Source organism: Coptis chinensis, unplaced genomic scaffold, assembly GCF_015680905.1.
Source record: "Coptis chinensis isolate HL-2020 unplaced genomic scaffold, ASM1568090v1 utg617_pilon_pilon, whole genome shotgun sequence".
NCBI classification, from domain to species: Eukaryota; Viridiplantae; Streptophyta; class Magnoliopsida; order Ranunculales; family Ranunculaceae; genus Coptis; species Coptis chinensis.
The window spans coordinates 187,075-197,476 of record NW_028238172.1 but is presented as its reverse complement, the minus strand read 5'-3'; the positions used below and the strand labels follow the sequence as shown (position 1 = coordinate 197,476).

The following is a 10,402-nucleotide window of genomic DNA, read 5'->3' as shown; positions in this document are numbered from 1 at the left end:
ACTAAATTAAAGATAATACCTGAAGCTCAAAGTTAAGATGGAGATTTTCTTCAAATATCCACTGCCCAACAAAATGTTACCCGAACTGAATCAATCTCTCTCCGATGGTGTTCTGATGTCGGCTTGCAGTTTGAAGACTTAGAAGATTCCATTACTCCAAATCTTGAGTTTGATGAATATGCAAACCTCCAGCTCTCCTTTCCGCGATCCATAGCTCCACTTTTAATAATCAAACTTTTAATCAGATCTGACAGCATACAATTTTATTAATTGTCCCCACAAAACGGCGCCATTTGTCGCGACCCATTACCGCCGACATCTCAATTTACTCGTATTTCCGCTCTCTTTTGGATCTGCTGCACCAATTCGGTTGCCTACGTACCCATCACGGGATCAAGCGCGATGGAGTTCACCTCTCTCTCTTCACCCCTCTATGCCTCCATTGTTAGCCCCCACTCCTCTTCCCTCTTATATCCCTCCCTTAGGTTTACCTCATGGGGCCTAGATCTCTTGGGCCTATCTCTTGGCTCAATACATACCGTATGCGGGCCTTATCTCTTGGCTAAGAAATCTACATGTGATACCTCCCGAATATGGCTACTACACAAAACCACACTATTTCAATTCGTGTGGAATGCACTCTTCATTCCTCAATCATACTCTCTGTACATAAAGAGTTATATAGAAATAAAAAGAGAAAACCACCACAACTCCCACCGATTTTAAAGGAATGCGGAGCCATTGTACCCAGCCTAATGTATCATAGATATATAGATATATAAATCTTCCACACTCCAAGTCACCAAAGGCGATCAGTCAAAATTCAAAAATAGGTGAAATCGCACTTTGTAGGGATGAAGCTATGTTAGTAGGTAATAATAATGCTCGATCTGTCCATATATAGGGTATAAGAATTTGAATGAATTTAACTTTTTTTATTTATCACGTGGAACAATACAAGAAGTGATTTACCCAAGAATCTTCTCCAAGCTACCAAAAAAATTGACCATTGTTACTCATTAAAAGATTATTAGTACGCGGTAACAGTGATTTAACAATATAATAGAACGAATGGACAAACCAAGCCTTAATAATCACATCCAAAAATAACTAGGAGTGAAATAAAGTTAAATGAAGGGGCGATATGGTAAAGTTATACATAAAAAAAAAAAAAAAAAAAAAGGACAAAGTATCTGTCTTATTAGTGTCATCGGTCAGTGTCCTTTCTTTTCTTTTCTTTGTTTCTGTGCTCATTCATTCACCTAAGGCCTTATTATAAACCCAACTAAATATTTTTCACAATCATCTTCTTCAGAAAATAAACATGTGTGGTGGAGCAATTATATCTGATTTCATACCAACCAGTCGATCTCGTCGGCTCACTGCTGATTACTTATGGCCTCCTCAACTCAACAAACCAAATAAGTCTACTACTACTACTTCATACTCCAAACCAAAACGTTCTGAGTTTATTCATCATGTTGATGGTTATGATTTCGAGGCTGATTTTCAAGGATTTAAGGATGGCTCTGATACTGATGAGGATCACTTTTTTAACAACCCCTTTTCCTTTAATCCCAAATCTCAGGGTAATCTTCATTTTATATACTAAGATTGCTTTCTTTTACTATTATGTGGTTTGGGTAACTCGAAAGAATGAAACTTTTCTGTTTTGCTTCAATTTTATATCAATTTTCAGATTATAATTTTCAAATATTGCAATTGTTTAAAAAAAAGATACTGTTCTGATCTTAATTCATTGTTATGGGCTAGCAGTTTGTTTTGTAAGAAGGAAGGGTGTTTGGTATATGAATTTGTTTTGATTTTGCAGATACATCTGCTACTGTTAAAAGTGTGGAATTCAATGGACCTGCTGACAAGTCCGCAAAGAGGAAAAGGAAGAATCAGTACAGAGGTATCCGACAGCGTCCATGGGGGAAATGGGCAGCAGAGATCAGGGACCCCAGGAAGGGTGTTAGGGTGTGGCTTGGGACCTTCAACACTGCTGAAGAAGCTGCAAGAGCTTATGATGCTGAGGCACGCAGGATCCGTGGAAACAAAGCTAAGGTTAATTTCCCTGAACACAAGAATTCCCCCGCTTGCGCTGTGAAAGCAAATCCACAGAAAGCACTGCCTACAGGCAACCACACCTTGGAGAGGCCAGTGTTTAATCAGGATTTTAGTTTGATGAACTACTCGAGTGATGACTCTCTTGGGTTTGTGGAAGAGAAACCCCCACTTATGGGGTCAGAGTTTTTCGTTTCAATGAAAGATCAAGCTTTTACTCCTTCTGATGGAGGCACGTTGTGTTTTACTTCGGATCAAGGGAGCAACTCTCTCAATTGTTCCGACTTTGGATGGGGAAACCAGGAACCTAAGACTCCGGAAACAACATCTGTCCTCTCAACTGTTATAGAAAGTAATGAGCATGCTGAATTCATGGAAGATGCTAACCCAAGTAAGAAACAGAAGACCAATTCTGAGATTGCCGTGCCAGTTGAGGGAAATATAGCCAAGAATCTTTGTGAAGAGCTATCTGCTTTTGAGTCTCAGATGAAGTTTCTTCAAATCCCATATCTTGAGGGAAGCTGGGATGGTTCAATGGATAGCCTATTCAGTGGGGATACTACTCTGAATGGTGGGAGCTCACTGGATCTTTGGAGCTTCGAGGATTTACCCCAGATGGTTGGGGGTATCTTCTGAAGAGTCTCCTGCTCGCAGTCTCCGTGTGTAAATAAGAAGACTTCATGTTAGTAAATTTTACCTACTGAATCCTTTTGCTAAATGTCACTGTGTTCAGTATGTTAGTTATGTTGTATTGAGAATTGTCTCTCCTTTCCTATGTTTTTGTTGGCAGCCTTGCAGGTATCTGGTTAAATGGTTATGGAGATGGATATCAACGAGGAGATATAAGCCTCAGCCATGGATGACGAGTTCTAATCTGTTTAAATTTTATGAGCAGTACATAGATGCCGTTTTTTGCTTTCCAGTAATTTCAGGACTAAGTTTATGTGGGAATGTTATGTATGGATTACGAATGCTTCATGTGATATGAGATACTGATGATTTCTGACTCTGTTAATTATATTAGTACGTGAACTATTTAGTATGTAGAGCCTTATCTCATGCCAATGTGGTTGATTTGACTTGAGGAGCCCATGTTCGATGCTTTAAGTATACATAGCGAATTTTGCAACCTCTCCTGCTTTTCCCTCGTTATTCTCTTTTTGAGCAAGCACGTCTGTGATCCGGTAAAGAAACAGGCAAACAACCGCCTAATTTGTTACTCATTCAGTGTCAGATCAACCAATTGAGTAAGACTCTCTAGGGATTTATCTAGAAGTTAACCAAACGCAATGAGAGTTTGTGAAATATGCATATATTCCAAACTCATTTACCAAAAAGCAGACAACTCTCTTCCCTTTTCGTCATAGTTAGACAGAGTTCAACCTGAGTGAAGTAAAACAGTGCATTTCTGAGCCCACCCTGCACTCCTGCAGGATATCCTTAACTGCATGCTCGAGCAAGTCATCACGTAGGGTAATTGAGCTTTAACTTCTCTGCGCACCAACTCAACTGGCTGACTATGGTCCTGGGCTCCTTGCTTACCCGGTTCATTCCAAGCATTTTTTTTTTCTCTTTCCCAGATCAAGTTAAAAATAGAGACTGCTTAGAAAGTGAGCTTGTTATCCCAGGTCTGAGTTCACTTTATGAACTAAAGACTGCGTCTTGATAAGAAGTGAGCACCTATGTTATGAATAACTGACCCTTTGCATAATTAAGAATAAAGAAACTCGATGCATTCTCATAACTCAGAAGTCCTTTGTTGCAAATCCATGGCAACAACTTTTTCCACCCTTGGAGTAGGTAGGGAGAAAACACAGAAGAAAATATCCTCCTAGACGCTCATTGTCCCAGCATATTCGCCAAGGATCAGTTTTAAGGCGTAGATTGATATCCCATACATAAAACAGGAGACCCAGACCGATCTCTTGCAACTAGAAAATGTGCAACAGCATAAAGTCCCTCAGAACAAAATAGAAGATATAGTAATTCAGAAAAGCGTCTAAGCAAAAATGTTTCCTTCCATTATGTACGAAGGCTCAAACAATGCTCTAATAAAGCTTTCTTCCTGTCCGTTTTGGCTTCTTCCTGGCTAGGATCCAGTGTGTTTACATTTTGTGGTAATCTACATTAAAACAAACACCAGAAGTAGTCAATAGTGAAATCACCAAGTCTCTGGCTATAGTTAGTCATTCTTCAAGTCTATCTACTCTTTGTAGGATCTAACCTTTGGGCATAGTTTGGCTTTTGCCAGTCCACGGTCCAACTATTAAGCTTTGTAATAATCTGAAGATAAAAGGAAAAATAAAAATAAAAACTTGTCAAAATAACAAAGCCTAGCACATACGCGGATCATTCTTGAGCACGAGGCATTTGTGTGTACTGTGAGTAATCAATTCAATGATCTAATGCAGGGTCTAACCTTTCGGCATGGCTCTGGATTTCACTTGTCGAGATCTGAAGTTCATGCTCTGTGGGAACCTGTAGTAAAACAAATACCAGAATCAGTCAAATAGCAAAGCCTGGCACAACACGAGGACCATCTTTCCGTATAGGCATTTACAAGTATTTGTCTCGTTGTTTGTTAAGAAGCTGATCCTACCTAGCTTGTTGAAAGTCGAAAGTCTCTTCAGCTCCGGTTAGTGTGAAGGCAGGACTCTGGCTTCCACTTGTCCGGAGTCCTATATTAATGATATGTGGTAACCTGTAATGATATAAATAATGAATCCGTTTAAACAACTAATACATCTTAGCACATTATTATGACCATTCAAGGACGTAGAGGACTAGAGGCATATGTAAGTATTGTCTCAATGTTTGCCAGATATAACTAAAACTTGTCGAGATTTCCATAATCCTATTTGGTGCAAGGTCTAACCTTCGGGCAAAGCTCTGCCTTCCGCCTGTCAAGGATCCAAAGTTTGTGTTCCGTGCAAAGCTGTAGTAAAACATTAATCGAGGGAATAGCAAAGCCTAGCAAAGCTGTAGTAAAACATTATTCGAGGGAATAGAAAGCTTCAGTGTGGGGTCTAACCTCTGGGTATGACTTTGGCCTTGGACTGTGTTCATATCGAACCTGCAGTAAAACAAAGACAAGAATTAGACAAATACTGAAGACTAGACAAATGTGACCATAGTCCTTGACAAGACATTTGTACGTATTCCTCCTTCACTGTTTGCCAATTAGGACTCTAACTACAGTCTGTTGAAAATATAACAAATATTTGAGCACAGCTTTGGAGGACTTTATGTGGAAACCTATAGTTCAACAAATACCAGAACTAGTCAAAATATCAAAGCCCGGTACAGCATGAGCACTGTCCTGGACGAATAGGCATTTTAAAGTATTGTATCGTTGTTATAGTCTAAGGCGTCGGCTATAGTCTGCTGAAAGTAAAAAGTTTCTTCAACTAACTCTGTCTAGTGCGGGATCTAACCTGTCCCCACCTCTCTGCCTTCCTCCTGTCTGGAGTTCGAAGTTTGTGTTTTGTGGTAACCTGTTGTCAAACAAGTACCAAAATTAGAAGAAATATCAAGCAAAGTAAAATATGGCCGACCATCTTTGATGTAAAGGCATTTGTAAGTACAGTCTTGCTGTTTGTTAAGGCGCATTCTATCGTCTAAAAGTATTAACTTTTTTCAGTTCTATTAAGTGCAGTCTTGCCTTTGGGCATGGCTTTTGCTTCCGCCTCTCCTGAGTAAGTTTGTGTACCTCGGTAATGTCCACTAGTAAAACAAATACCAAAACTAAACAAAGTAGCAAACTCTAGTATAATTCGAGGATCATCTCTGACGTTCTGGCATTTGTAGGTATTTTCTCGCTGTTTGGTAAGTGTTGACTATAGGCTGCCGAGAATTGAAGTTTTCTTTAAGTTTATTAAGTATAGGCCTAACCTTTCCTTACCAAGCCAAAATAGCATTAATAGGATCGTCCAAGATGCACAGGCCAGCTATCCAGTAGTACTTGTCTTTTAAAAAAAAAAAAAAAAAAAAAAAAAACTTCTATGGAAACTAACTCATATTCTCACTGACATTGTCTACCATATGTTTACCAAGGCCTCTAAAAATAGTCTCTAATATATATAGACTTAGAAACAAGCCTTGATGTTTTTCTAAGTCTATGTAGTGCAAGGTCTAATATTTGATAGAATTGGCATGCGCCTCTTCAGAGTCGGAAGTTTGTGGCATCGGTAACTCTAGTAAAAAAAAAATCAGAACTATTCAAAGTATCAAAGCCAGTACGATATGAGAATCGTCCTTGACGAATAGGCATTTGTAAGTATTGTCTCATTGTTTGCTAAAGCGCTGACTATACCTTTGCTGAAAGTGAAAATTTTCTTCAACTCTGTCCAGTGCGGGGTTTAACCTTTGGGCGTGCCTCTGGATTCCACCTGTCCGGAGTCCGAAGTTTGTAGTTTGTAGTAACCTGTAGTAAAACAAATTCCAGAATTACAAAACAAGCATTGAAAATATGGTGTCACTTTGTGCTAAGGCGCTAACAATAGTCTGTTGAATGTCTAAACTCTTTTTTAAGTTTGTAGGGTCTAACATTGGGTTATTGCTTTGGCTTCTGCCTGTCCAGAATCTTAAGTTTGCATTCTGTATATCCCTCCTGTAGTAAGACAATTACCAGAATTAGTCAAAATAACAAAACATAGTACAATCTGAGGATCATCCTTGGTGTCTAGGCAATTGTAACTTGCAAGTATGATTTCATTTGCTAAGGCATTGAATTTATATAGTCTTCCGAGAGTTAAAGCTTCCTCAAGTCTTGTCATTAAGTGTAGGCTTTACCTTTGGGAATGGCTCTGGTTTTCGCATGTCCAGAGCCCGAATTTTGTTTTTTGCAGTAACAAACCAAATATCAGTGTTAGTCAAAACAGCAAAGCCTAACAAGCACATAAAAAAGAAGCGCCGTTGATGTACACCCTGATCTGTCCAGAGTCGCACATTTTGTTTTAGTGATCTGTCATTAGTAATACTCATTGCGAAAAAGCTTTTCCAAAAACTATTTCATATTCTCACTGAGTTAATCTAGTAGTTGTTTTTCAAAACAATGAGTGGTGACTCAGAGTTTCTCTTTAAAGGATAATGATCTGAGTGTCATTTTAAATTCTGTGTCTGTGGTGTCCCAAGTGGATTGTAATATCTTAATTGAACTCAACTCAAATTTGAATATATGTCAACTACTAGAACTTACTAACTCAGTAGTTTACACGTATATCAGTAGCAGATCACGTTAGGTAAATGTGATTAGTGATGTTGAAGTAGAAGAAAATGATCAACGATTGATACCTAAGGCAGGAGATGTGTTGTTTGTCCCTGTCAAATGGAGATCCACAGACGTAACAGAAAGAAAGCCCACACCTGCGACCCAATGTATAGAGCAGGAGAAGAGAAACATTAGAATCACACTGTAAAACCAGTTAATCGTACGTTTGCTAACTGAATGACAGCGAAAAAAAGTATGACGCTAGGTAAGGTTCCTAGCTGGATCACATACTATAAGCAGGGTATTCCATAACACGACCACCACACGAGTGATTGTACACTTGGTCATTCCAACTGACATGCAATTTAGAAATCACGAAGGGATGAGGAAGGAGCGAGCACACATCAACTTACATAATCATTTGAATTAGTTCACTAAACTCACAAATAATCAGGTCACATCAGCCACTTCTAGGTCCATATCTTTTACATTTGGCAACAAATTACCAGTACACACAAAAGCTAGCAAACTATTTAAATTTAGGTTGTACGAAAAAAATAACATCCTAATTTGCTCAGTGTACCTTGAAAATCTTTAAAGAAAAGAAATGATACAGAGTCCAAATTTTGGTCCCTGGCTTGAGAGAATAGATAATGTAGGAATCAACAGTCCAAACATCGACTAATCGATATAAGCGTGTTCTATACCTCTAGAGTCGTAGTGGCCATATCAAGATAGAATAGGCAAACCATCACCATACATAGTACTCGCAACCCTCTTTTCCCTTTTCACAATATGCACTTCAAAAATCAGAAACCCATTTGAACAAAAAAGAATCTTAAATGGGATTATCTGTGACAGGAAGCTATATGGACCGTTTGAATACAAGGTTGTGACTCATATCTCCATATATTCCATGAAAGATAGATTTCAAAAAGCGTCTACTAAAGTCTTCTCTCAAGCCCTCGTTATAATAAGCAAAGAAATTCCACCAGTAATTGGACATGTAAAAAGAATTAGCATTCATTTTTGATGAAACATGTATTAGGCACATTATTCTCAAATGTAAATTCAACACATGTAATATGTACAAATTTAGATGACATACCTGCATCTCATTACATTGCAACCCGTGGATCTCTCCACAAAGAAGTTGCACTTAGGACACCTCTGCCAGTTACTCTCCTTAGCAAGCTGCATCAACATGATATCTTCTTTTCCACTTTCACCACCCCCTTTCAATTTCTGAAATTCTTCACAACCAATTCCATAATGCCAAGGTACCTTACATTGGGCGCAGAACATTCTTCGGCAATGTGGACACTCGGACTCTTTAACAGCCATCCCTCCATCATTAATCAAGAGAGCCGAGCAGTCCTCGAAAGGACAGTAAAACTTATGCGCACCAAGGATCAATGACTCACATAGAGCATTACCCCACCTATCATACACTTCTTTTGGTAAAATTGATCGACAGAATTCAAGTTCTAGCACTCCCGAGCAATTTGATTCAGGGCACTTGATCGTAATAACATTGTCTTGAATCTTCGACCCCACATACTTTGCCATGCAGTCAGAACAGTAGGAGTGTGTGCAACCGTTTATGCTAAAAGACTGGTCTTGAGACTTGGTATCAACGCATATTTCACAGGTAAACGTAGTATCTTTGAAGTTAGATGATTCCCCAGTATCAGTTACAGAAGGATACCTGAAGGGTTTCTTTCTAATTGGTTGAACGTTTATCTCTTGTACTTCACCATCATCTTCTTCTTCCAGTGAAAGATCAATAACTCGCTTGGATTTTCCATGGAGGGGCGCCTTGCCTCTGTCTTGTTTGTAATTTTCCACTGAGATTGCATCCTTCTTGTTGTTTCCTCTGGATGTAATGGGAATGAAGAGAAGATCATCGTTTTCAAGATCAACTACTTCAGTGAAACCAACACTTCCATCCCTCATCTCTTACCTCTCTTTCTTTGTGTTCTTACTTGAACGTACTACTGTAGTTGATCGCTTTCTCTTATCGGCGTTTGTTATTTGTAGAAAACATATGAAGATTCATGAAACGTAAAAGGTAATAATAAGAGTCCATGACTTTTCAACTACTTGTAAACCAAGCCAAATTTGTAAGTAGCTAGTGGCTTATTACGGGATACGGCACAAGCCTTGGGAGGTCGGGCGGGCCCAAGGTCGATCTGTCTCTACTTCCCAGTCTCCCTCTGCACCTTCACAGGGTAAAAGGGCGATTTTAGGAGCTAAGGAAAAAATGTTCTCAACTATTACACACACAGACCAATACTTGATAGGATTGTAACCTTAATCAGTTGGACGACCTAGATCAGATTAGTACACATCTTAAGTAATTTGTTGACATGAATCCAACTTTTTTTTTTGTTTCCTGTTAGTCAATAAAATGGCCATAGCTAGTTCACACTTCAGAGTTCAGACTAATATTCTTATATTTGGATCCTTAACTCCGTGAGTTTGTCCAAATAAAAGCTAGTTATTAATCTGTTTTTGGCATATCCTTCAAACTTGATATTTTCCAGTATAAATCGTTGATATCTAATCCAACTTACAGGACTTGTGTTTTAATTTGGTTCATAGTAAGAAGTCAACGAACACCTGTGATAACAACAATTTCCCAGTGCAACACTAACACCGTCTGCATAAGTGCATAAGCGTATCTGCATTGAAAGAGCAAATGAGGGAATGCAGGTAAACCAACCCACCACTCATCCTAGATTCCATGTTTTCCAACCGCCATATTAACTGGGCACAATGGTTTCCTCCCTAGTTCTTAAAACAACGAATTTATAGCTTTACAAATGAGGCAAACGCTTGTGTCCACTTTGAGTGGGGTAGGAGAGGAAAGCTTGGAGATTACAATGCTATTTTTTATATGCAAAGACTGCTTTCTGGGCGAGGTAACCGATGAAGATAGCCTAAAGTTTTTGTATGTTCATAGTTATTCATGTTCACTGCAGGGAGTATTCCTCCCAGAGAGAGAGAGAGAGAGAGAGTTCTAAAAATAACCAAATAGTTCGCAAATAGTACACCTATGACCTATCCAAAGTCCAAACTAGAAATGAGAATGTTCAAAATGTACAGTTATTTCCGTAGAATCTA

The 10,402-nt window shown here is 38.8% G+C and overlaps 2 protein-coding genes across 2 annotated transcripts; one reads left to right on the top strand and one right to left on the bottom strand.

Moving 5' to 3' along the window:
* Positions 1-1,214: 1,214 nt before the first annotated feature.
* Positions 1,215-3,076, top strand: LOC147472968 (ethylene-responsive transcription factor RAP2-12-like). Its single transcript, XM_086588023.1, has 3 exons — positions 1,215-1,589; positions 1,832-2,749; positions 2,858-3,076. The coding sequence occupies exons 1-2, from the start codon at positions 1,325-1,327 to the stop codon at positions 2,701-2,703; spliced, it is 1,137 nt and encodes a 378-aa protein (XP_086444149.1). The 5' UTR covers positions 1,215-1,324; the 3' UTR covers positions 2,704-2,749; positions 2,858-3,076.
* Positions 3,077-3,910: 834 nt separating this feature from the next.
* Positions 3,911-9,973, bottom strand: LOC147472967 (uncharacterized). Its single transcript, XM_086588006.1, has 11 exons — positions 8,385-9,973; positions 7,360-7,431; positions 6,614-6,676; positions 6,380-6,490; positions 5,502-5,561; positions 5,099-5,140; positions 4,943-5,002; positions 4,667-4,768; positions 4,487-4,545; positions 4,292-4,350; positions 3,911-4,189 (listed from the first exon to the last, which is right to left on the bottom strand). The coding sequence occupies exons 1-10, from the start codon at positions 9,230-9,232 to the stop codon at positions 4,334-4,336; spliced, it is 1,434 nt and encodes a 477-aa protein (XP_086444132.1). The 5' UTR covers positions 9,233-9,973; the 3' UTR covers positions 3,911-4,189; positions 4,292-4,333.
* Positions 9,974-10,402: the final 429 nt, after the last annotated feature.